Source organism: Palaemon carinicauda, unplaced genomic scaffold (assembly GCF_036898095.1).
Source record: "Palaemon carinicauda isolate YSFRI2023 unplaced genomic scaffold, ASM3689809v2 scaffold69, whole genome shotgun sequence".
NCBI classification, from domain to species: domain Eukaryota; kingdom Metazoa; phylum Arthropoda; class Malacostraca; order Decapoda; family Palaemonidae; genus Palaemon; species Palaemon carinicauda.
In genome coordinates this window covers 248,886-276,023 of record NW_027171971.1, presented here as the reverse complement: position 1 = coordinate 276,023, position 27,138 = coordinate 248,886, and the positions used below count along the sequence as shown (strand labels likewise).

The following is a 27,138-nucleotide window of genomic DNA, read 5'->3' as shown; positions in this document are numbered from 1 at the left end:
GCTATAAAATTATGCCAGCCGTAAATGAAAAATTATAGTATACTCTATAATGGATGAAGATAATTTGTGTGACTTGTGCAAAGATGAAGAAGATACTACTGAACATTTATTTTTATGCCCAAAATTAGGACAGCTAATGAATGTAGACATAAGATTAGGTACGTTGAAAAATCCTAGCAGGGATCTGGCTGCATTTATAGGTAGGGCAATGCATATAAAAGAAGAAATTAAGAAGTCCAAACTGACCACAATAGGTTGCCAAAACTGGTGATAGCAAGGTTTTATCCTATCTAATTTCAAGGTAGAAGGGAATAAAAGTAAAGATTGAGAATCTTATTACGGTATTAATTTATTTAAGGCATAGATAATATAAACTTAATGATAATAATAAATATAAGCTTAAAGAAGCTTTGCACCTATCTATATTTTGCGGAGTAAGCATTAAGCAACAAGATTCAAGAAAGTAAACAAAGTTGAACTCAACACGTGATTATACATATTTTAATATTTACGCCATTTTAAGGTAAAATAATCTAATTATATTATTGTATAATACGATATTATCGTATATATTGGCATTTATGATCATTAAATAAGCAAATATCGTAAAATAACGTACGATATCGCGAAGGGAAACTTAGCCTAAGGTAGACTACGTTTCCGAAAAAATATATATAAAAAACTAAGATGATTATTAATTTTATTTATATATAATTGAATCTTAATTTTGTTTAATACCTAGTTGGGTGTGAAATCCTGTATTACCTACCGTAAGCCTGCTGGCCTGCACAGTAGGCTAGTTCGGTAATGTGGTATGGCCTTATAGCTTACGGTAACTTAGGCTCAAGGTGAATAATGGTGTTAATTATTCTTTGAAGCTTTATTACTTAATCTAGCCATTGATTAGGCTAGGGTAGGCCTAACCATGCATGCCGAACTCCAATTTTCTATTGGTGGTAAGGGAGCCTTTGTAGATCAGCGGACAGGTCCTCCCACGGGCGCAGAAAATAGGAATTTCTTCCCGTAAAGAGATATGCATCGGTACCTAACCTTACCTAAGGTGGTTTCATATAACATTGGCAAATAACCCTCCTATAAACTGCCAATTACCCAATATTTGTGTAATTAATGTGTACGTCCCCCATTCTACAAACATTACTCTATGACTTATAATTTGTGTAATTAATGTGCGCGTCCGTCATTCTACAAACGAATATGAATTACCTCTAGTTTGAGTAATTTAGCTGTTGTGTGTGCTACCCTACAAACCATTTACAATTACATTTAATTTGTGTAATTAACGTGTGTGGTCCCCATTCTACAAATACGCTAACTCCAAAGTACCTCTCATTTGAGTACAGTAGTTAGTAGGTGTGCCTAGCATTCTACAAACCATTTACAATTGCGTCTGATTTGAGTAATTATCGTGTGCATCTGTTATTGTACAAACAACATCCAATTACCTCTAATTTAAGTAATGAAGGGGTGCATGGGCTATTCTACAAACTACCTACGTTGTTATTTAACCCTTTTACCCCCAAAGGACGTGCTGGTACGTTTCACAAAAGCCATCCCTTTACCCCCATGGACGTACCGGTACGTCCTTGCAAAAAAATGCTATAAAAAATATTTTTTTCATATTTTTGAGAATATTTTGAGAAAATTCTGGCATTTTACAAGAGAATAAGACCAACCTGACCTCTCTATGACAAAAATTAAGGCTTTTAGAGCAAGTTGAAAAAAAAATATTCCTCAAAATGTGCTAAGAAAAAAATAACCCCCTGGGGGTTAAGGGTTGGAAATTTCCAAATAGCCTGGGGGTAAAAGGGTTAAGTATTTTTATGGAATTGCTCTGCAACAAAGAGTTATATTTAGTGAAATATAATCCATTTCTGCATGTATGCAAACCCTTGTCCCCTGAATATGCGTAAGATTTTGGCTTTGGTCATAAAATTTATAGACGACGAATGAATGCTTTGCACTTGCGATAATGGTCAGAAAGGCTTCAAGTATGTGGTTCATTTGATAGAATGAAGCAGTTATTAATACGATGAGGGTTTTCAGAGGGATTTCTAAGAAAATATCTTATTTTTGATCAACAACAACATTAATAGTAATGATAAATAATAATTAATTAGCTAGAATAGAAAAATTGGTAATAGATAGCAATTTTTTTTTTTAATTGATGTTATAAAAAACCATAAACTTGAATACACACGATTAAAATGATAATAATTAACAGGTTGCCACGTAAGTTAATGAATGTCCCGTCGTTTCAGAGCAGATCCCACAATGAGCCAGCTAGATTCACGACAGTCTTCGGCAGGGGCCTTGGTGGTTTCAGAAACCGACAACAGCTCCAAAAAACCCGGCGTGCCTCCTCCGAGGAAGAGGAAAAAAAAAAGTGTTGGACGAAGACACTTTTGTGAACGTAAGTAGAAGGAATTAGACTTACAAACACTTATAAACTTATGAAGTTTATTTCAAGGTTAAAAGATCATATCAGGCCTAAAAGCTTATTTCGAGCTGAAAAGCTTATTTCAAGTCTAAAAGCTTATTTCAAGCTTAAAAAGCTTATTTCAAGGCTAAACATTCAGAGACACAGACGCAAATCCAACTGAAATTGTTCATCTCAGATATTGTATCTAAAGTTCATAATGAAATACTGTAGTAAAACAATATATAATTTAACGCAGTAAGCAAGAAGACATTTGCAATATGAAATTTTATCATTTGTTCAGTTTTGGAGTTGAAAATCATTGCTATGCAAGTTAGGTGAAGCCAAAATTTTAAAAAATTCAACTTTCAAACAGCTTCTAGGAACCTGTTTAGTTTCTAAGTTGAGGACTTTTCAATATTAAACTTACCCGATAATCATGTAGCTGTCAACTCCGTTGCCCGACAGAATTCTACGGGAGGGATACGCCAGCTATCACTATACTAGAAGGGGGTGTACTCACAAGCGCCACCTGTGGCTAGGTACTACAGTACTTGTTGTTGACGCCACCTCACTTTTTCCTCTGTCGTGCTTCCGGCAAGACGTTCTTGGATACGCTTATGATTTTGGAGTATTGTTCACGGTTTGGTGAAGTATTTCTCTAAAATTTGCAGCTATTCACTATACTGGAAACTTCTATATTAGCTTAGTTAGCTTTTGGAATTAATTTGATTAATTATGGTGACGAAGAGAGTATGAACTCTCTTTCACCTTTAAATGGCCGACCCTTCCCTTAGACGGAAGTGTTGGTGTCTAAGAGAGTATAGACTCTCTTTCTTAATTTTGCTTAACAAAAGTTATAGATTTATTTTATATCTCTCCGCCTCTTATAGGCCTCTTCGATTAACTTCCTTTTATTATAAACTTATTAAAATTAATTTTTATATTTGTTTATATTCGACCTTCCTAATAGTAGGCGGTCTTTTCTTGGTACCGAAGTTAATTAACATTGAGCCCGTCATTTCGGTTTTACCTGTTAACATATTATGCTATTTTAATGTCTTTGAAAGAATTTCTTTGATAGTCTCGTACTGTTTTCAAAGTTGAACTAACGTTTTGTTTTGTCTCTGCAGTTGTTGACGTTCAGAACGTTCAACTTGCGCTCTATCGTTACGATAGAGAAAGAATTTTCACGGTTTCACGTTGCAGTAAGAGTAACCGTGTCTAGCGTTTTGTTCATTCTTTCTTAACTTAATGGTTTTAATCCTAATAAAGGAACTTTTCATTTTGGGAAATATTTCAGTTTTTTCCTTTAACAATAATATGTTTTAACGATATATATGATTGGGCTCTTCTCTCAGGTTCTAAGTCAAGAGAGAGAGAGAGAGAGAGAGATAGAGACGGAGGGAGAAAGAGGAGGATAAACGTTTCATTCAAGCGAGTAACGTTGTTATCGTTTTTGCTCTTCTCCCTAGTCTCTTTAGGGGAAGAAGGTAAACGTTTCTAGAGTGATCTAGTGTTTAGTCTCTTTCCAGCCACTGAATTATTTATCTTTCATTAGATTTTTCTGTTACATTGTAATTCTGTTTTCGCAATTACTAACTTTTGAGAAAGGATAGAATTGCGTGTTTCAGGTACAAACCACTTAAAGTTTCGAGTTCAGTGAAATAAGTGCAAACAGAAAATCAAAGTGATAAGTGATTAGCGCAAAGTGTGTCAGTGTTGTGCGTGAGGGTACTTCTGTGCGCGCCAGTCGTCCTCCCAGTCCGGGACCTCTTGCAAGCTCCCAAGCCCAGGGGAGAAGCAATGTCGAAGGGCAAAAGGGTTCAGCAGGCCTTGATCGGCGCACAGAAGTATCCTCGGTGGTTGCGGGCGTGTCTTACCGAGACCGTCACTCCCACCCGCAGACGATTGAGCCCTTATTTTGCTCGTCTGCAGAAGAAATTTAGGGGAGAAAACGCTGGTCTCAGGTCTCAAGACCTCTTAAACGTAAAGTCCAGACCTATGCCAGACGTACGAAGTTAGAGTTCAACAACCCGGATGCAGTCATTGGGTTAGCTCTGACTCTCCTCAGTCATCAGTTGAATGCACTCCGCCTAAGAGGAGTAAGGTTCTGCCGCAACAGATCTCTGCTGTTAAGGCTTTACCTCAGCAGACCTTAGTGTCTGCCGACCCCAAGTTGACTCTACTGCAGTCCATGCAGTCACAACTTTCGGTCTTGATGCGTGAGTGTCGGGCTGAGAAGGTTGCGCCTATAAAGGCAGAGTACGCCTGCGCTCGCTCCGCCTGCGCTCCCTCCGCCTGCGCTCGCTCCGCCTGCGCTCGCTCCGCCTGACCGCAGTACCGCCTGCCAGGCGTACGATGTTGAGCCACGTTATGAGTTTACTGATCCCAGTGGTGTGCAGCTCCCTCCGCCTTCCTTAAGGCAACCTCAGCAATGGGAACAGGAGGCTTATACCTTTTCCGTCGGCCCCAAGGATCTTCCAAGCCCTAGAATGCATCCAGAGCATGCTGAGAAGGAACCGATGCTCAGTCAGGTAGTGGATGAGTCTAACAGGGACACTTTCATCGCTGGCCCTGTTCATCGTGTTAGGGAGACTCCACCTCCCCCCCCTTCAGTATCATCTAGCTGCTCACTGGATAAAGGACATGACGCTAGAGACGGTCTCAGTTCCTGTTTCCGAAGAGAGGAGGTCTTCTCTCGCGTGGTGTAAGAACAGCTTTCTTCTCAAGGAAGTCTACCTTTGGCTGTTCAGAAACACGACCGCCGTCTCCTCTCGGACGCATCAGACACGGGCTGGGGTGCGACTTTGGACGGACAAGAATGCTTGGGAACATGGAATCAGGAGCAAAGGACACTTCACATCAATCGCAAGGAGTTGTTGGCGGTTATTCTGGCCTTGATAAACTTCAAGTCCCTCCAGCTTAACAAAGTGGTGGAGGTGGACTCTGACAACACCACAGCCCTGGCTTACATCTTCAAGCAGGGAGGGACTCTTTCGTGGAAGTTGTTCTAGATCGCAAGGGACCTACTCATCTGGTCTAAAGATCGAAAGCTAACTGGTAACGAGGTTCATTCAGGGCGGTATGAATGTCATGGCAGATCACCTCAGCCGGAAGGGTCAGGTCATCCCCACAGAGTGGACCCTTCTCAAGAATGTTTGCAGCAGACTTTGGGCCCTGTGGGGTCAGCCAACCATAGATCTGTTCGCTACCTCGATAACCTAGAGACTCCTGTTGTATTGTTCTCCGATTCCAGACCCAGCAGCAGTTCACGTGGATGCTTTTCTGCTGGATTGGTTCCATCTCGACCTGTATGCATTCCCGCCGTTCAAGATTGTCAACAGGGTACTTCAGAAGTTCTCCTCTCACAAAGGGACACGGCTGACGTTGGTTGGCTCCGCTCTGGCCCGCGAGAGAATGGTTCTTAGAGGTACTGCAATGGCTGGTCGACATTCCCAGGACTCTTCCTCCAGGAGTGAACCTTCTAAGTCTACCTCACGTAAAGAAGGTACACCCAATCCTCCACGCTCTTCGTCTGACTGCCTTCAGACTTTCGAAAGACTCTCAAGAGCTAGGGGCTTTTCGAAGGAGGCAGCCAGAGCGATTGCCAAAGCAAGGAGAACATCCACTCTCAGAATCTATCAGTCTCAAGGGGAAGTCTTCCGTAGCTGGTACAAGACCAATGCAGTTTCCTCAACCAGTACCACTGTAACCCAGATTGCTGACTTCCTGTTATATCTAAGGAAAGTAAGATCCCTTTCAGCTCCTACGATCAAGGGTTACAGAAGTATGTTGGCAGCGGTTTTCCGCCACAGAGGCTTGGATCTTTCCACCAACAAAGATCTACAGGACCTCCCTAGGTCTTTTGAGACCTCAAAGGAACGTCGGTTGTCCACTCCAGGCTGGAATCTAGACGTGGTCCTAAGGTTCCTTATGTCATCAAGATTTGAACCTCTCCAATCAGCCTCTTTTTAGGACCTCACATTAAAAACTCTTTTCCTCGTGTGCTTGACAACAGCTAAAAGAGTAAGTGAGATCCACGCCTTCAGCAGGATCATTGTTTTCACATCTGAAACGGCTACATGTTCCTTGCAGCTCGGTTTTTGCTAAACGAGCTTCCTTCACGTCCTTGGCCTAAGTCGTTCGAGATCCCAAGCCTGTCCAACTTGGTGGGGAATAAACTGAAGAGAGTACTTTGCCCAGTTAGAGCTCTTAGGTACTATCTAAAAAGGTCTTAACCTTTACAAGGACAATCAGAAGCCTTATAGTGTGCTATCAAGAAACCTTCTTTTCCAAGTTCTAAGAACTCAGTTTCTTACTATTCAGGCTTCTGATTAGAGAAACACATTCTCATCTGAAGGAAGAAGACCTTGCTTTGCTGAAGGTAAGGACACATGAAGTGGGAGCTGTGGCTACTTCAGTGGCCTTCAAACAGAGCCATTCTCTGCAGAGTGTTATGGATGCAACCTATTGGAGAAGCAAGTCAGTGTTCGCATCATTCTATCTCAAAGATGTCCAGTCTCTTTACGAGTACTGCTACACCCTGGGACCATTCGTAGCAACGAATGCAGTAGTAGGCGAGGGCTCAGCCACTACATTCCCATAATCCCATAACCTTTTAACCTTTCTCTTGAATACTTTTTATGGGTTGTACGGTCGGCTAAGAAGCCTTCCACATCCTTGTTGATTTGGCGGGTGGTCAATTCTTTCTTGAGAAGCGCCGAGGTTAAAGGTTGTGATGAGGTCCTTTAGTATGGGTTGCAGCCCTGTATACTTTAGCACCTTTGAGTTGATTAAGCCTTCCAAGAGGAACGCTGCGCTCAGTAAGGAAGACGATCTTATTAAAGGCAGAGTAACGGTTCAAGTCGACTTCCTTACCAGGTACTTATTATTTCATTGTTATTGTGGATAACTGATTATATGAAATACGGGATACTTAGCTATCCTTTAGTCTTGTACACTGGTTTTTCACCCACCCCCCTGGGTGTGAATCAGCTACATGATTATCGGGTAAGTTTAATATTGAAAAATGTTATTTTCATTAGTAAAATAAATTTTTGAATATACTTACCCGATAATCATGATTTAATTGACCCACCCTTCCTCCCCATAGAGAACCAGTGGACCGAGGAAAAAGTGAGGTGGCGTCAACAACAAGTACTGTAGTACATAGCCACAGGTGGCGCTTGTGAGTACACCCCCTTCTAGTATAGTGATAGCTGGCGTATCCCTCCCGTAGAATTCTGTCGGGCAACGGAGTTGACAGCTACATGATTATCGGGTAAGTATATTCAAAAATTTATTTTACTAATGAAAATAACATTTTTTGTATAGTACTGTCATCTACAGTTATGAAGGTTTAAATGGGACTTGCAGTTCAGATATTAATGATTTGTTTGCTTCCAGGAAGTAGAGCGGATCATCGAGAGGGACTTCTTTCCCGATGTGGAAAATTTGAAAGATTGGAATATGTACCTCGAAGCCAAAGAAGCTAACGACATCCTCAACAACCGGGACTCGTCTTCGTTCCGAAACGTTGAGGACAGCCCGGCCACCTTCGAGACCCCGCTGTCGAACACGGGCGACGCGACGCCGCTCATAGGCGGTCGGGAAGGATCGCCCAAGTCGTCCCGGGATGCTAAGGAAAATGAGGAAAGTAAGGATGGCGACAACGTGGACGTGGCGAAGATGTGCCAAATTCAGGTTGAAGGTGAGTGAGCGCAGCTGTTTTTCTTTTTTAGATCAGGTAAATTCTGGAGAAGATATATCAGAGTCTTGTTCCTGTACATAATACAAACCTTTGTCCTTTATCAGGAGTATAACTTCAGTGAAGTTTGAAAAACAGATAAACTTTTAATGAGGCGAGCATAGAGGCCTATCCCGATAAGGGGAGGGACCCTCACTATCACTTCGGCTGCGGTGCTGTACTGTCTTAATTACCTGCATCTCTTGTTGGGCTGTTTAGTGCTTTTTTCTCTTGCTTTCCAGAGTGTTTGTGTTGATTGTGCTCTTTGTTGATTATGGCGTTTCAATGGGCAGATGTGCGGCTTTGTCTGGGCCATAATTGTGGCTGGTACATGAGTAGTACATTGGATCCTTCTCTCTGGTTTCGGTTCATTTACCCTTTACCAACACACTAACAAACCGAATAGTCTGGCCTGTTCTTTACATATTCTCCTCTGTTCTCATACACCTAACAACACTGAAATTACCAGACAATTCTTCTTACTGCACTGTAATTGTTCAGTGGCCACTTTACTCTTTGTAAGGGTAGAAGAGGCTCTTTAGCTATGGTAAGCAGCTCTTCTAGGAGAAGGACACTCCAAAATCAAACCATTGCTTTCTAATCTTGGGTAGTGTCATAGCCTTTGTACCATGGTCTTCCACTGTCTTGGGTTGGAGTTCTCTTGCTTGAGGGTACACTCGGGCACACAATTCTATCTTGTTTCTCTTCCTCTTGTTTTGTTAAAGTTTTTATAGTTTATATAGGAGATATCTATTTTAATGTTGTTGCTCTTCTTAAAATATTTTATTTTGTTTATTTCCTTTCCTCACTGAGCTATTTTCCCTGTTGGAGCCACTGGGCTTGTTGCATCCTGCTTTTCCAACTAGGGTTTTAGCTTATGAATTGATGATAATGATAATGATAGCCAGATGTGGATCCCGACTTATTAGCTTTTGCAGAGGGGTAGGACTGCACACATTAATATCCCTGTGATTATTGTAGGGATTTTCCTCCTCTTCAGTGGGGAGAATTCTCAAAGGAGAGGAAGAAATCTAAGACGGGTTCATCGGGACAAGGGTGGCAACGTCCAGGCTGGTGCTAAAGAAGTTCTTTAGTACCTTCTTCACTGCATCTTCAACTTCCTTCAGGGCTAGGTTTTTGTGAGGAATTAGTAAGAGGAAGTGAAACCCTGCCATGCACACAGGGATTGTTTTGAGTAGGACAAGTACAGTGGTACCTCTACATACGAATTTAATCCGTTCCACAGCCGACTTCGGATGTAGAAAATGTTCGGATGTCGAAACGAATTTTCCCATAAGAATACATTGAAATAGGATTAACCTGTGGTTGAGCCCAAAAACCTATGATAACTCCTTAATAAATTACTGCACATAATTATACATGACAATAATGCACACTAAATTAGATAATAGACATGTAAAAAAGAATAATTATCAAAAAATGATAAATAAGAAATGGGTTTTTAGTGTCACTTTACCTTAGAAAGTCCAGCGCAGGTGGTGTTGGTCTTGCTACGCAGAGAGGAGATGGACGGGCGGCGAGGAGGTAGAGAGGTTAACTACGATAAACGTACACTACCGTAACTTATTCTAACTTACACTAGATGAACTTTAACCTAACTTAGCTTATTTATTTTTTTTTATTTTTATATTTTTTATTTTGTTTACATTTTCTTTTTTTCTTTTTGATGATTACGTAATTTTAATCACTATCACTCTCTACATTTAAAATTGACTGAATTTCTTTTGCTTCACTCTTTTCCGTTTTCTTTGTTTCACTTTCTTCCTCTTCACTCTTTGCCGTTTTCTTCGATTCACTTACATCCTCTTCATCGCGAGTTCGCTTCGCAGTTTTTTTAATAGAAGCATCGATAGATAATTGCTTGGTATAGCTTTTCAGAATGTTTCGAAAGTGAGTTAGGCAAACATCATCGAATTGAGAAACTACATGACAAACCTGCAATTTCTGTGGATGGTATTTGTCGATGAAGTCGACCACGTCTTGATATTTTCCTAACACCTTTTTTATTTGCGCCGAACCTAACACATGTTCTACCTCCTTGCTCCCTTCCTCGTCATCACTCATGTGCTCCAACATAGCATGGAGTTCCTTGAGCTCATCCGTGGTAAGTTCGTCGTGATGTTCGGCGACGAGTTCCGTAACGTCATCTGCGTTGACCTCCAGATCCATGGACTTGCCAAGGGAGACGATTTCCTCTACGGCTTCCGCTGCACCCACCACGGGATCAGGTTCGGGGTCAAAACCCTCGAAATCTCGGGGAGAAACTGCATCAGGCCACAGCTTCTTCCAGGCAGAATTGAGGGTCCGTCGAGTTAATCCCACCCAAGCCTGATCTATGTTCTTCAAGCAGTGCACGATGTTGAAGTGGCCCCTCCAAAATTCACGCAAAGTTAAGTTGGTGCTTTGCGTGACATTAAAGCACTGCTTAAATAAGTGCTTGGTGTACAGCTTCTTAAAATTAGAGATGACTTGCTGGTCCATGGGCTGGAGGATAGAGGTGGTATTTGGTGGAAGATACAGCACCTTTATGAACTTGAATTCATCGAAGATATCATCTTCAAGTCCGGGGGGGGTGAGCGGGTGCATTGTCAAGGCATAGTAGGCACTTTAAAGGCAATTTCTGTTCATGAAGATACTTCCTCACAGAAGGGCCAAAAACTTGGTTAACCCATTGCACAAAGAATTGCCTAGTGACCCAGGCCTTCGAGTTGGATCGCCAGAAAACGTGAAGCTGATCCTTATCGACGTTGTGTGCTTTAAAGGCCCTAGGGTTCTCTGAATGGTAAACCAGTAAGGGCTTGACTTTAAAGTCCCCTCTAGCGTTGGCACATAGAGCAAGAGTCAACCGATCCTTCATTGGCTTATGCCCAGGCAATTTCTTCTCTTCGGCAGTGATGTAGGTTCGACTCGGCATCTTCTTCCAAAACAGCCCGGTTTCATCACAATTAAACACCTGCTGCTCTACGTAGCCTTCTTCCTGCACGATCTTTTCGAAGTTCTTGACAAAGTCAGCTGCAGCCTTTGTGTCCGCACTAGCAGCCTCTCCGTGGCGAACAACTGAATGAATCCCGGACCGTTTCTTAAATTTCTCGAACCAGCCACGAGATGCCTTGAAATCATCTGAGGAAGGCTCGGTTGAACTCTCCCCAGCATCACCCCCAGAGCTCTCCTCCTTCAAGTTCGTAAAGATGGCGTGCGCCTTCTCGCAGATAACGGTCTGTGATGGTGTCGCCAACGATCTCTCTATCCTTAATCCACACTAGTAGAAGTCGTTCCATCTCTTCTATGATAGGGGTACGGCGTTTGGAAATTATGGTGATCCCCTTAGAAGGTTTCACTGCTTTAATAGCTTCTTTCTGTTTAAGGATTGTCGAGATCGTCGACATATTACGGCCATACTGTTTAGCAAGTTCACTCACGCGGACGCCACGCTCATGTTTTTCAATAATTTCCTGCTTAATTTCTATAGAAAGCATTTCCTTCTTCCTTTTCTCACCACTACCACTACCACTGGCAAAACTAAACCTTTTAGGACCCATACTTTACGTAAATTACCGTTAAAGGATGCACGTAAAAAATCACGATTAAAACAGAGTTAATAGCTGAACACACAGAGCACAACCGCAAGAAGCCGACGAGAACAGAGGACTGACCCAAGACCCGCTAATTGAGCGTTCTTCCGAGGTCGATGTGCTGCCTTCTATCGGCGGAGATAAAAAACACTTCAGGCGCTATGAGCACCGACTACACGTACGAGTATTGTTTACTTCGGGTGTCGAAAAAAACATTCGGGTGTAGAGTCGGAACGTGTTCGAATTGTACTTCGCGTGTTGAAAAATTCGGATACAACCGTACGACGAAAATTGCTTACTTCGTGTGTCGAAATAAAATTCGGTGTAGAGTCAAAAATTTGCTCGAATTTTACTTCGGATGTTGGAAAATTCGGATGTAGATACGTTCGTGTGTAGAGGTTCCACTGTATTGGGAAAGCCTTGGTTACAACAGTTTTTCCTACTAAATATTTGGAATAACTTTACCTGGACGGTAACACTTCTAAATATCTCAACACAGCTTGTGTAGGCCATGGACCTTGGGTAGCAAGGTTTTAGTGAGGTCCAGGGACCCCTTATTTTGAGTATTAACATACTCGGATAAGGAGCCCCCGGGTAAAAGCCAAAAGCCAGATTCAGGGATGTCCATCCTTCGTAATGGGTGAATCACCCCTAAATAAATAGCGTAGGTTTATCTTCCAATTAGGAAACAAATGACAAATTTGTAGATAAATTGTATTTTTCCTAACGATACAAACCTTAGCTATTTATACAAACTTGCCCGCCAGCCCAATTCCCCTGGAAGTCCTACCTCCAAGCAAAGTGAGCTAAATCACTGGTGTGTGAGTGGGAGCGGTAGCAAGCTACCCCCCCACCCCCACTAACTAGTAGTATGGGTACTTAATCCTCGCTAAATTTTAATGGCTCGTCATTACAGCTTCGCCAAAAGTAATACCCCTAAATAAATAGCTAAGGTTTGTATCATTAGGAAAAATACTAATTATCTACGAATTTGTCATGTTTTAATCTTTTTTTCTGTATCTTTTCACATTGCATTTCTTGCCTTCGCCAAAATCAAAGATTTTGCGTGGGGTATTTACCCGTATGTTGAGTTTATTTATTTGGTTGTGAGCAAAATTACTCAACAACTATAGTACCAGTTTTTTTTTTTTTTTTTTTTGTTATACCATAACCCAAGGATGAATCTGTAACATTTTGGATAAAGTACATCAAAGTACAAGTATGCAGCAGTACTTTGAAAATAATCGCAATTTAAAGTAATTGTCAAATATTTTGTTAATTTATTTTTTGTTTGTGATCAACATTATGCCAAAACTACTGAACCAATTTAAATTAAACTGGTGGATCTGTGGGATATGACCCAAGGACAAATCCAATAGATATTGAAGGAAATACATTCTAGTACAAGTATGCAAGGAAGTTAGGTGCAAAATAAGACTGCCATGCATGACGAAAGTATGTTCTACTGAGTGCCCCTCTTAGTTTACTTTGTTGATGGGAACTCCATGAGCAGACATGCAGGCTTGCTATGAGAAACTTAACCAGAAGTGTGTCAGTCTCATGAGCAGAGCCATAGTGGATCTCCATCAACTTTGTAGTATTTCCAGGGGCATGACTGTTTGCAGTCATCCCCCTGTGACGAGTAGGACATGACCTCCTCTGCAGTGGGTAGAGTTTGCAGAGAAGAGGAATAAATTTAAGATGTCGAAGAAACTGTATTGCTGCTTACGGGTAGCTCAAAACATGATGCGTTTACTTTGGATTTCCCCCAACTCTGGCCCCTCAGGGTGTTCTTTGAAGGGAGCAGAAGTATTGCCATCCCCCAGAGAAGGTAATACTCTTCTACCTCTCTCAAAATATGCCTGCTGTTGAGCTGCCTGACAAAGATGTGCATGCATTCAGACCTGGACCTGCAGAAGTTGTGGCCATCTTTTGGTATCGATAGCTTCTAGAGTTGCTGGCTGATACCAGGACTTTCAAGTCTTCCCATGGAGTACCCTCTTCTCCGGATGTTTTGCCTGTGGAGTTGTAAAAGATGCTTGCAGTACCATTGGTCAGTTCTCACCTGATGATGAAGAGGATCCTGTTTTCTCCTGCTGCTGTATTGTTGTCACTGGCCTTGAAATCTTCAATGGACGTAAAGTCTAGAAAGCAGGAAGTGAAATGTACATGGTCTCCTTCATCCCCCACTCAGCGCTCATGTATTTAATACCTTGCCTTCTGTCAAACCTTTGGACGTTACGCCAGCTCCCCCAATGATGAGGAAGAAGAAGTCGCCAAACCCCAGGGAGACCATTTGGCCGTAGTCTCGAGAGACTTTGACCCTTCTCTCCCCACATTTACGTTGGAAAGCTAGCGCGGTATTGAAACATAACCCAGATCTGGGAACATGTTTTGGTACATGGTACAGTTCATGCTTCTACTATCATTACTCAGTTTTGCATGGAACCGAGCACGTGTACTACCAGTTGAGGTAATGGTCCTCCCCTCGTCCCCTACCTTCTGGAAGGGAGTTAGCCTAGAACCTGCAGCATCATGCTTGCAGGCTGACAGGAGTCCTCACTTTCTCTCTGCAGCAGTGCTAAAGTGCTTGATATATTTTGAGTCGGTAAACCAGCCAGTCGATGTCTCGCAGGAATTTTAGGCTGAAGGAATATAGAGAGTAGAGGTCCCCTTTTTGTTTTGTTTCATTGTTGGTGTCAGCTACCCCCAAAATTGGGGGAAGTGCCTTGGTATATGGATGGATGGAAACCTGCCAGATTGGTTTTAGGGCCTTCCTCACTCCTAAGGATGAGTCTGCTATAGTGATTTTCAACTTTTTGTATCCTTGGTGATAATAGAATACTGCACAATATAGCATTTTCAGAATACTTCATTAGTATTATATTATCATTTATGGAATTAGTTTTACATTTTCATTTATGAAAAAACACTGGCCTGCATTTACTGTAAATAGAAATTGTATGCCTTTTAATCTAACCTGGAAATTAGAATTTATATAGGGTTTAAGATAATCAGTCAATTTTCTATTTTTTCTTTTAAAGAAAGCAATTTGTAATTACCATCACATGCTGATTTGAAATTTTTTCAACTATACTAAACTCAAATTTTGAATTTTTAGCGTGAAGCACTATGGTCAAACAAAAATGGAATTTCTCTTTACTGCCAACCAGTTCAGTTAGCTCATTACACAATCTGAGCTGTCAAACATTTTTGTTTCATTCATACTGTTCTGAATTTTTTTCACAAATTGAAAAGGAATGAAAAGTACAGCAGGATATATTTCTTGTTCTTAGCTTATGCTATGTTTAAAAGTTTAAACAGGTTTAGCTTTTATGAAGTGATGCTCCTGTTAAAAAGTGTCTTAGGTTTGTATGGTTATGAAAAATACAAAGGGGTTTAAAGATTTATGATTTTACCGTCACTCTTGTCTCTGAGAATGCATGGGAATGATGTATTAGTTTATCATTATTTCCATTATTCTTATTGACACCAATTGACAGCAAATCTTTGCTGGAAAACTATTTTGCTACTAATCCAAGGTCCACAATGGGAAGCAAGTGTAGGTCAAAATATATATAGTACTGTAATGTAGAGAGTGAGCTATATATAAATGTCAAGAAAATAAGATATTACAATAAATAAACAAGTTGAATTAATAAGTAACATAAACAAGGAAGTTGTTCATTAGTTCTGTTGTAGATGATTTATTTTCATATATCCTTTCCTCACTGGGCTATTTTTTTCTGTTGGAGCCCTTTGGCTTCTTGTATCCTTTTTTAACTAGGGTTGTAGCTTAGCTAATAATAATGATAATGAGAACAGAAAAGCATTAGCACTCAAGGACATATATTAGCTCCCTGGTAGAGGGTACCATACTCACCTTGTGCTATTTCTATCTAAATGATGAGGTACTGTACTGTATTTCACCTTCTTAGAGTATTCATTTTAGAATTATTCTTTCTGGGATTTAGTCAAACAAAGGTTATTATATCAAGAAAGAATTGGGTAATTCTTCCAAGTCACAAAATATTCCTCTTTACTCTTGCTCAGCATAGTAAAACCTTATTATATTCTCCACATACGTCCAGCTACCATTTTTAAGTCAATAATCTCAAGTAGTTGAATCGGTGGAACTTCAAAAGTTCAAACTTGCAGCTCATTTTTTTTTATGTTGAAGAGGTGACAAGTCATTTTTTATAGTTTATATATAAAAGATCTATTTTAATGTTACTGTTCTTGAAATATTTTATTTTAGTTGTTCATTACTTCTCTTGTAGTTTATTTATTTCCATATCACCTTACTTCACTGGGCTATTTTTCCCTGTTTGAGCCCTTGGGCTTACAGCATCCTGCTTTTCCAACTAGGGTTGTAATTTTGCTGGTAATAATAATAAGAAGGATAATATAATAATGGTGAATCCTTTTGCAGTTGTTCGGCTCTCGGGTAATGGACGATTACAGTTTTCCCGATATCCCTTCACTCACTGGAGCTTCTCCTTCTATGAAGAGCCACGGGTAAGAAACCTACATTATCTTTCTTTTACAATTATGGCAGCTGTTTATTTGGTATTTTACGAATTACTGTATAACAGAAAATACTCGGCTTACAAATTTATTAGGTTCCAAGTCGCTGTTTGTAAGCCAAAGTGTTTGTAAGATGAATTTTGTGAAATTTTTTCTTAGAGTAGGCTTCACCTGACATGCACACGATTTTCAGCTGTAAAAGTCAACAAATTTTCCCATTTCATATTGCAAATGTTGTCTTGCTTACTGCATTAAATTATATAATATTGTTTAATTACAGTTTGTTCCGACACATATACAAACCTTCGCTATTTATAGTAGGGTATTACTTTCGGCGCAGCTGAAAGACGAGGCATGATAATCTTAGTGAGGGATAACTACCCCATCCGCTAGTTAGCGTGTGGGGGGTGGGGTAGACTGGCTTCCCAGCTCACTCACACCTCTCGGGTGAGTAACCACTTTACTTTTTGGCTCGGTAGAGGACGGACATGCTGTCCTTCTCTCCCGCATAGACTGGCCTTGATGTTTTTCGTTTATTTTTATTTTTGGTTTTCTTGTGTGTTTTCATTTATCTTACATATATTTGAGTGCATATATGTATAAATGGAAATATACGTTGTTAGATACGTGTAACTTTAGTGCTGTTGACATCGTATCCAACTGCCTCTGCCTCATCAGGCTCTTAATTAAGAGGCTCATGCACTTTGCAGTAAGGCAGACTGCAAGTTTTTAAATATTTAACTTAGCCGGTGAATATATAATAGCTGAGCCTCCGGCGGCTCGACAGAAAAACACACAAAAACTCGCGAGCGATCGCTATGAAGGTTGCGGGTGTGCCCACTAGCGCCAACTATCGGCCAGATACCGCATATACATGTAAACAGACCCAATTTTTCTCCTCGAGTTTTTCAACAGTCTTGGTGAAGTACTTCCTTTTGGTTTGAGCTTTCGCAGTGCAGGTGTTTTATCTTCAACTTAAATCTTGAACTCGTTTTTGGATAGATTTAATTATTGATGACTTTGGATTGTTTTTTGGACTTTCTTTGACTTTTAAATGGCCGACCCTTCCCTTAGTACGGAAGTGTGTTTTAGGCTTTTAGCAATTATCTTATCACGTTATAAATTGTTGTTGTTAATTATAGATTTTCCTCTATATATTTTATATCTCAACCGCCTTTATTAGGCCTCTTCGATTAGCTTTCCATTTATAATAAACATCAAGATAAATTTTAATGATTTGTTTATATGCGACCTTACCTATTCCTCCCTTAATCCGAGAGTAGGCGGTCCTAACTTGGAAACCGAAGTTAAACAACGTTGAGCCCTTTCAATCGTAAATAACTTTTACAGAGCAAATAATTTAAAACTTATTAAATGAATATTTTTTAGTAGATATTTTATGAAAGATTTTCTTTGAATAGTCTTCGTACTGTTTCAAAGATGAACTAACGTTTAGTTTATTTATGCTACGCAGTTTGCGCTCTATCGTTACGATAGAGAGAGAGAGAATCACGGTTTCACTTTGCAGAAAGAGTAAATTGATTCTGACGTTTTGTTCATTCTTCTTTCAAACTTAAATGTTTTAAATACTATTTTAAAGGAACTTGTTAATTGAAAAACCTTTCAGTTTTTTCCTTTGGTCAAATAACCTGTTTATTGACGAAAGGTAAGTGGGCTTTTCTCTTCGGTGCGAAATCAAGAGAGAGAGACGGAGAGAGAGAGAGGAAGAGAGAACGTTCCGATCTTTATTCTCGTCCCAAGCGAGTAACGTTGTTCTCGAGTCAGTTTTTTACTCTCGTCCCTAGTCTCTGTACGGGGAGAAAGGATAAAACGTTTTTAGTTTTTATTCTCGTCCCAAGGCACTGTACGGTGAGAGATTGAAAACGTAGTTTTGAATGAACTAGTGTTTAGTCTCCTTCCCAGCCACTGATCTTTTTATCTTAATATGTTTACTGTTTTTTGCTTGTATTAATGTGCTTACATTATACGACTTATTTCGCAATTATAACCTTTTGATGAGGGTAGAATTGCGTGCTTCAGGTAGAAATCAGTTTTATTCATGCCTAATGTGAATTGTTGAAAAATTCGATTTCAGTGAAGTAAGTGCAAAACAGAAAATCGTAGTGATAAAGTGATAATTGCGCAAAGTGTTATCAGTGTTGCGACCGAGGGTTAGTCTGTTCGTGCCTGTCGTTCGCCTAGTCCGAGACCTCTTGCAAGCTCCCAAGCCCAGGGGAGAAGTAATGTCGTACGACTTATGGGTTCGAGAGGCCTTGATCAGCGAACAGACGTTTCCCTCTATGGTATCGGGTGTATCTTACCAAGATCTCCCCTACCATAAGGCGAGAGAGACAATTTTCTCCTCGTCATCCGAAGGCTTTTCGCATAAGAAACCTGAAACAAGGTTTCGAGGCCCTTAAGCGAAAGTCAGTCCTTTCAGGACAGGTCCAGCGTCCTGGTTGCAGCCATTAGGACAGCTCTGACCCTATGCAGTCATCGGAAAACTGCTCGCCGCCTAACAAAAGCGTAACACAGACTCCGAGAGTCTTTTTTGTTGGCAAAGTGTTGCGGTCACAGACGTTACCCTCGTCTCTTACCGCAACCATTTCCGTTGATCCTAAATGGGTTGTACGGCAAGACATGCAGAATATGCTTGCCTCCCTTATGGAAGACTATTCTGCCGATTAGTCCGTTGAGCCTAGCCGTTTATCTCATCGAGATCCTGGCTTTCAGCCAACCTAACGTTCCTTTGTGCATCCTGTTGACGTTGGCGTAGCTAAGTCACGTCAGTCAGGTTGTTTAGAACCACACTCGATGCGGTCTCGTGTGGATTTTCAGCCACATTTGGACGTTAGGCCACTTGCTGATGCTCCTGTTGACGTTCAGGACGTTCGCTAACAATCGGAGTTGACTTGTTTTGACGCTGTGCGTCAACCTTCGCATTCTAGAGTTGTTTTGACTGCTCATTCTAGGCAGTCAAAGCAGTCTCGAGTGGACGTTGTGCGTCCTCACGCACCTGTTGTTGTTGACAGTTCACAGACTGTCAAGCAGTTACATGACGTTGCGTCCTGGTCTCTCGCACCTGTTGTTGTTAACAGTTCACAGACTGTCAAGCAGTTACATGACGTTGCGTCCTGGTCCGCTACTAATGCACCAGTGCGTGTGGACTCTGCTTGTAAAGCATTGCCACCACGGTAGGTCTCTTCCTTGCTTGAGACTCAGCTTTTATCGGACAAGGTTCCTTTAGATGAGGAATTTGCTGTTCCCCCTCCTACTGATATTCCCTTGAGGACTCTGTCGGACGGAGAGGAGCCTAAAGCTGCTTAGCCCTCTATGGACTTTAATTAAATCATGCTGATTTTTAAGGATCTTTGTCCGGATCTTTTTGTAACTGCTGCTCCTCGTTCGCCTAAACGTCAGAGCTTACACTAGGCCTATCTACTTCGAAGCCGTTGTTTATAAGCTAGTGCTCTCTCGCTCTCCTAGAGAGCTTTACGTTTGCCAGGCGACTGGTTTATCACCAGGAGGAGTTTGGGGGATACAGCCTTTGCTTTCACTTCTTTTAAACTGGCTTATAGAGCGAGAGTCTGATATGACACGAGAGAAGTTCTCGGCTTGGGAGTTCCTGCCTCTGCCCAGATAGACTTCTCAAATCTCGTAGACTCTCCCTGGCGCCTGGCCAGGAGATGCTCCAAGATTTTACAGGTCAACTTCACAGCTGTTTTCGAGCCCTTGAAGTTTTGCTGTACAATTATGTCATGCATAAACAAGGCTTTCAGGGATGGAAAGCGGTACCGCCTCAGTCGCTAACCCCGTCTGTTGCCGCACCTGCTCCCGTAGACCCTAAATGGGCTTTGCTGCAAGACATGCAGTCCAAGCTTGCGTCCTTGATGGAGGACTTTAATGCGGAGAAGGTTGCTGCTGAACCTTCTGGCCAACAACCTTCCAAGCGGTCGGTTGTGTGTCCTGTTGACGCTGAGGTAACCTTCTCGCGTCTACCAGTTGAGGTGGTTCCTCCACCGATGCGACCCAGTGTGGGTTGCCAGCCGCACGTTGACGTTAAGCGACGCTCGGAGGTGGTTGTTGACGTTCAGGACGTTCAACAACCATCAGAGGTGACTTGTTTTGACGCGGTGCGTCAACCTCCGCAACCCGGTATGGTGTTGACTGCACAACCCAGACGGTGTAGACAGTCTCGGGTGGACGCTGTGCGTCCTCGCGCACCCATGGTTGTTGACAGTTCACAGACTGTGCAGCAGTTCCATGACGTTGCGTCCGGCTCCGTCACGCATGCACCAGTGCGACCGGACTCAGCGAGCCAGACGTTGCCCACTCCGTTGGCGTTTCCTCATCGGTTTTCGGATGAGGAACTATCTGATGAGGACGTTGCTGAACAACAAGACGATCAGCCCCCAGAATAGATCAAGCCCTGCTATCCATCCAGAAGATGCTGAAGAAGGAACGCTGCTCAGTCAGGCTGTGGATGAGTCTGGTAGGGACGCTGTCATCCCTGGAACAGTTTGTATCCCTAGGAAGACTACACCTCCATCCTCTTCAATACCATCTGGCTTTTCACTGGAAAAAGGACAAGACGCTAGAAGCGGTCTCGATCCCGATTTCCGGAAAGATAAAGTCTTGTCTGACTTGGTGGAAGGACAATATCAACCTAAGAGAGGGTCTTCCCCTGGCTGTTCAGACTCCCCACCACGTTCTCTTCTCGGACGCATCGGACTTGGGCTGGGGCGCGACACTGGACGGTCGGGAATGCTCAGGTCTGTGGAACTCGAGTCAGAGGAGCATACATATCAACTGCAAGGAGCTGTTGGTAGTTCATCTGGCCTTGAAAAGCTTCGAGTATCTCCTTCGAGGCAAAGTGGTGGAAGTAAACTCGGACAACACCACGGCCTTGGCGTACATCTCCAAACAAGGAGGTACCCACTCACTGACGTTGTACGAGATCGCAAGGGACCTGCTCATCTGGTCAAAAGGTCAAGACATCTCCCTAGTAACGAGGTTCATCCAAGGCGACTTGAACGTCATAGCAGATTGTCTCAGTCGGAAAGGGCAAGTAATTCCAACCGAATGGACCCTCCACAAGGATGTGTGCAAGAGACTTTGGGCCACTTGGGGTCAACCAACCATAGATCTCTTTGCAACCTCGCTGACCAAGAGGCTTCCAATCTATTGCTCCCCAGTCCCGGACCCAGCAGCAATACATATAGATGCCTTCCTCCTAGATTGGTCACATCTGGATCTCTACGCATTCCCACCGTTCAAGATTGTCAACAAGGTACTGCAGAAGTTCGCCTCTCACGAAGGGACAAGGTTGACGTTAGTTGCTCCCCTCTGGCCCGCGAGAGAATGGTTCACCGAGGTACTTCGATGGTTAGTAGACGTTCCCAGAAGTCTTCCTCTAAGGGTGGACCTTCTACGTCAGCCACACGTAAAGAAGGTACACCAAAGCCTCCACGCTCTTCGTCTGACTGCCTTCAGACTATCGAAAGACTCTCGAGAGCTAGAGGCTTTTCGAAGGAGGCAGCCAGTGCGATTGCTAGAGCAAGGAGAGCGTCTACCATTAGAGTCTACCAATCGAAGTGGGAAGTCTTCCGAGACTGGTGCAAGTCAGTTTTTGTATCCTCGACCAGTACCTCTGTAGCTCAAGTAGCTGATTTTCTCTTATACCTGAGAAAAGGACGATCCCTTTCAGCTCCCACTATCAAGGGCTACAGAAGCATGTTGGCATCGGTCTTCCGGCATAGAGGCTTAGATCTTTCCAACAATAAAGATCTGCAAGACCTCCTTAAGTCTTTTGAGACCACCAAGGAGCGTCGTTTGGCTACCCCTGGATGGAATTTAGACGTGGTACTAAGATTCCTCATGTCAGACAGGTTGGAGCCGTTACAATCAGCCTCCCTGAAAGATCTCACTCTTAAGACTCTTTTCCTGGTATGCTTAGCCTCGGCTAAAAGAGTCAGTGAGATTCATGCCTTCAGCAAGAACATCGGATTTTCGTCGGAAAAAGCCACTTGTTTGCTGCAACTTGGTTTTCTCGCCAAAAATGAGCTGCCTTCTCGGCCTTGGCCTAAATCTTTCGATATTCCCAGCTTATCGGAGATCGTAGGCAATGAACTAGAAAGAGTCTTATGCCCTGTTAGAGCTCTTAAGTTCTATTTAAAGCGTACTAAACCTTTACGAGGCCAATCTGAAGCTTTATGGTGTTCAGTTAAGAAACCATCCTTGCCTATGTCAAAGAATGCTTGGTCATACTTTATCAGATTGTTAATACTGTACGAGAAGCTCATTCACATCTGAGTGAGGAAGACCGAGCTTTGCTTAAGGTGAAGACGCACGAAGTTAGAGCTGTAGCAACTTCCGTGGCCTTTAAGCAAAATAGATCTCTGCAAAGTATAATGGACGCAACCTATTGGAGAAGCAAATCAGTGTTCGCGTCATTTTACTTGAAAGATGTCCAGTCTCTTTACGAGAACTGATACACACTGGGACCATTCGTAGCAGCGAGTGCAGTAGTGGGTGAGGGCTCAACCACTACAATTCCCTAATTCCATATCCTTTTAATCTGTCTCTCGAAATGTTTTTAATGTAGTTTTTTATGGGTTGTCCGGAAGGCTAAGAAGCCTTTCGCATCCTGGTTGATTTGGCGGGTGGTCAAAGTCATTTCTTGAGAGCGCCCAGATTAGGGGTTTGATGAGGTCCTGTTGTATGGGTTGCAGCCCTTGATACTTCAGTTCCTAGGGGTCTGTCAGCATCCTAAGAGGATCGCGAGGCTTCGTAAGGAAGACGTACTTATAAGGCAGAGTAATCGTCTAAGTCGACTTCCTTACCAGGTACCTATTTATTTTGTTTTTGTTATTTTGATAACTTCTAAAATGAAATAAAAACTCTTAGCTCATAAGATGTAAACATATTTAAATGGTCTCTACCCACCACCCTGGGTGTGAATCAGCTATATATATTCACCGGCTAAGTTAAATATTTAAAAATGATATTTTAATTATAGAATAAATTTTTGAATATACTTACCCGGTGAATATATAAATTAAACGACCCTCCCTTCCTCCCCAATAGAGACGCAGTGGGATGAGAAGAAATTGAGTCTTTGTTTACATTGAGTATGGTATCTGGCCGACAGTTGGCGCTGATGGGCACACCCGCAACCTGTATAGCGATCGCTGGCGAGTTTTTTACAGTTTTTTTGTCTGTCGAGCAACAGAGTTGCAGCTATATATATTCACCGGGTAAGTATATTCAAAAATTTATTTTATAATTAAAATATATTAACCAAAAGTTTGGTGGAACAAAAGGAACAAAAGAAAATATAACAGCTAAGGAGGCAAAAAGTGAAGAAGAAATGTCCATTTGTTAACAGTAAATATTGGGTGGATTTGAAACAACAGAACACGTTTACTTTAAATGGAGAAGTAGGCCACAGCCTCCTGACCAAGTAACCTCCCATCCTCACTATGCTTCAGCCTGGACTGGACCTTCTTGGTAATTCTTCATGTGGAGGACAAGATTCAACATTGCCTGTGAATCCTGATTTACCCAATGCCCTTGGTATTGGGTGATTCCAGCCTTGATCAAATTCTGAAGAACCATCACAGGATAGCAATATGATACACCTTACATCTCTCTAGTAAAGGTAAGAAAGGTTTGAATACTAATAAAAACTAAACTTGAGAAAATAATACTTTATGAAACTAATGTAGACAGTCAACTCCTATATTCAGATTCATTGAAGTAAATTCTATTGGATCAAGTTCCTTGAAGGGCAAGATTTAAAGCAAATTAAGTTGGTATTCTGGGTTTTAAAAACTTTTTCAAAGGGTCATGTTAATTCACCCAGTATGTCCATTAAACTGGGGCACTACTATATGTAAAATCTTGATTGTTCCTACACAAAATACAAGCCCAAGTCCTTTCATAGTACATTTGATGAGGCTGTTAAATCTTTAACAAGATAGTGATAGGTATTGCTGGCTGGTAAGGGAGCTCCTGCCCCCCTAACAGGCCAATGAGCTCTTGCTCAGAACTCTATTACTGCTAGTTTGCAGCCCTTCTTGGTCTCTTTGAGGCAACAAGAGGTAGGTCATTCTTCTCTCTTCTTCACATTCAGAACATCGAAGTTCTCGTTACTTTGCCTCTTCCCATTTAGAGGAATTCATTTTCGATAGGAATGTCCTGTCTGGGTGTTGGTGGTGGTGGTATGTTAGGGAGATCTTGCTTTGGAAGGGCCATGGTCTTTGTCCAGGCCCTTCTCCTCGGGGTTCCCTTCCCTTCACTCATGGGGTGGAGTGTGTAAAAAAGACGTATAGTTCCAGAGCTTCAACCCTTTTCCTCACATTCTAGTGCTGTTGGTGTTGGCTCTTCTTGATCGTCTAGCACTTTGTCTTCCTGGTATGTTATGTTTCCTAACAACAGGGTAGGGTCGCTTGACGTACAGACGGGTAAGGAGAAGGGATAGACTAGGAAATTTTCATCTGGTACTCACGAAGGCAAGGTTTCTCGTAAATAGGAGTTTGTTACCTCTCCCGGAGGATCCTGTCAGAGCCTGTCTCTCGCAGTAGGTTAGCTTAGCTTGAAAGAGGTGTGGAATTTGAGAGAGCTGGATATCTGGTCTCTTTTTCTTTAAAACCTCCCCTTTCTGTTTGTCCACTCAGCTTCAACAGTTATGCCCCCAGTTCCATCAGGGGACAGGAGTTGCTGGCTCTGGTAGAGAAAGATTTACTACTTACAAACTCATGAATGTTTTTGGTTCTAAAGGCCTCAGGTGCTTGGCTCTCCATCATAGACATCTCGGTTTTAAACACCTTTGTGGCAAAATCCAGTTTCAGGATAGTGGCAGTTCAGTCAGTTCTAGCATTGGTCAGAATGTGGTACTGGATGGTCTCTATCGACTTGGAGGATACTTACCTTCAAGTCCCCATTCATCCAGAAAGGAAGCCTTTCCTTTGCTTCATCACAACCTTATCTTTCAGTCTCACCACAGCTCCACAGGTTTTCTCGGGTAATGGCTCTGGTATTGGCCATTCTTCACCAATAGGATTGCCCTTGAGCGAGGGATATGGTCCTGGACCTTTGGCAGGAGTTAAGGATCCATGTGAACAAGAACTAATCCTTGATCCTATCCCAGACCACTGCCTACCTTGGGATTTTTCTGAACTCCTGGATTTTGAGGGCTTCTCCGTCCAAGACTTGAATAGACAAGCTTCTGAGTCGTTTGGAAGAATTTTTATCATCAGAGGCCTCATGCCTTCTTGTGGAGTTGTGGAGGTCTCTTTTCTAGAGTCTGTCTTCTCTGCTCCAGTTGAATCCCGGGGGTTATCTCAAAATGAGGTCACTTCATTTGGCCTTTCTTCAGTTGTTGCACATTGTTTCCAAGGAGACTCTGGTAGCTTTCTCCCCTCAATGTTGGGAGGACCTCCAGTGGTCGTTGAGATATTGTCTCAAAACAAGGATGGATCCTCGCTCGGTTCCGCCTGACCTCATATTTTGGTCTGACGTATCGGATCATGGATGAGTTACAGATCAAGGATCGTAAATTATTTTGGTCCAGAAACTGGCTGTTCCATATATTGGAGGGAGCTGAGAGACACTTGTGTAGGTCTTCTAGCATTCCAGGACCATTTGGCAGACTTGATATTGTATTTGTATTTTTCATAATTATACAAACTTGAGTCTTTTAATCAAACTATCTGCTGGCACCAGCTCACAAGTAAGTCCCGTCTCCCATCCAAGTGAGTTTTCAGTGAGTTAGCAGTGGGGCAGTTGCTTCTTCCCTACCAGCAGGTAAACCACATCTCAGTTGTTTACACCTTGTTATAAGTTTTATCTGCTATGTTCAAACATCGCTGTTATCCATTCTCCTATAGTAAAGGACTCAAGCTCTCATACTTATGAAAAATAGAAATTAATTTAAAAATTTGGGATTTTAAAGAACTCATGTTCATATAGCAAGGAAAAATACAAAATACCAGTACTTAATTTGACATACTTTAAACTTTTATTTCCATGACTAGATTTTTCCAGATATTATTGTCAAGATTTTAAATGATATCAGCTTACATACAGTACTTTATTTCATATTTTATTTTATTTGTTTACGAGTACTTAACAAATATTCAATTTGAAATTATAGTACCTTATAGTACTAGTTAACGATGATTCAAGTTGGTTAAAAATAAAATAGGTTTTCAACTGAAATGAATAGCTCTCCACAAAGGCAAAAATTCATATTTCCATTAACAAAAATGTAAAGAATACTGAATGCTGTAATGGTCTACTTTAAGAAACAAGTATTTCCCTCTGAGCAATACAGCATTTGGTAAGCAGGCAAATTTGTTTCAATTATGAAACTTGGGTCGAAATGCAAATTATTTTTGAAGTTGTATGTGACATAAGTTTTTTGTCTCTTATTTCAGGTGTCCACCATAAAATCGGGTGGCGGTGTTTTCTAGCCGAGAAATGTAAAGCTGAGTAGCAAAAAGGAATCTTGTTAATTCCTGAACAAAGATAGAAAATCTTGAGCAACAATCCCTTCAAAATATCCTCTGGGACTTGCTGAGGAAAGGCATCAAGAGGCCCCAGAGAAGGAATGCTGCATAGATGAGGGACATAACATTGAATCAATATGGAAGAATAAGAGAAGAAGAGTACACCACAGCAGAAGAAACTCGGTTAAGAAGCACATTAACGATGGAGGCAGTACTTCGTAAAACATGTTTACTGTAGGCTGCAATTTTAATGTTAACCAAAAAAGTTTGGTGGAACAGAAGGAATAACAGAAAATATAACAGCTAAGGAGGCAGAAAGTG

General features: G+C 41.8%; 1 protein-coding gene across 2 annotated transcripts in view; it reads left to right on the top strand.

The window, feature by feature from the left end:
* The first annotated feature begins 448 nt into the window (after nt 1-448).
* The window catches only part of LOC137637362 (uncharacterized), a 268,617-nt gene continuing 241,927 nt past the window's right edge, over nt 449-27,138 (top strand). The window contains exons 1-3 of one of the 2 annotated variants that reach the window (XM_068369589.1): nt 449-523; nt 2,285-2,431; nt 7,847-8,150. In XM_068369589.1, the coding sequence (XP_068225690.1) occupies nt 8,076-8,150 (75 nt within the window). In that variant the 5' untranslated portion in view covers nt 449-523; nt 2,285-2,431; nt 7,847-8,075. Of the gene's footprint in view, nt 524-2,279; nt 2,432-7,846; nt 8,151-27,138 lie in introns of both variants that reach the window. The other variant, XM_068369590.1, reaches the window with a different exon arrangement.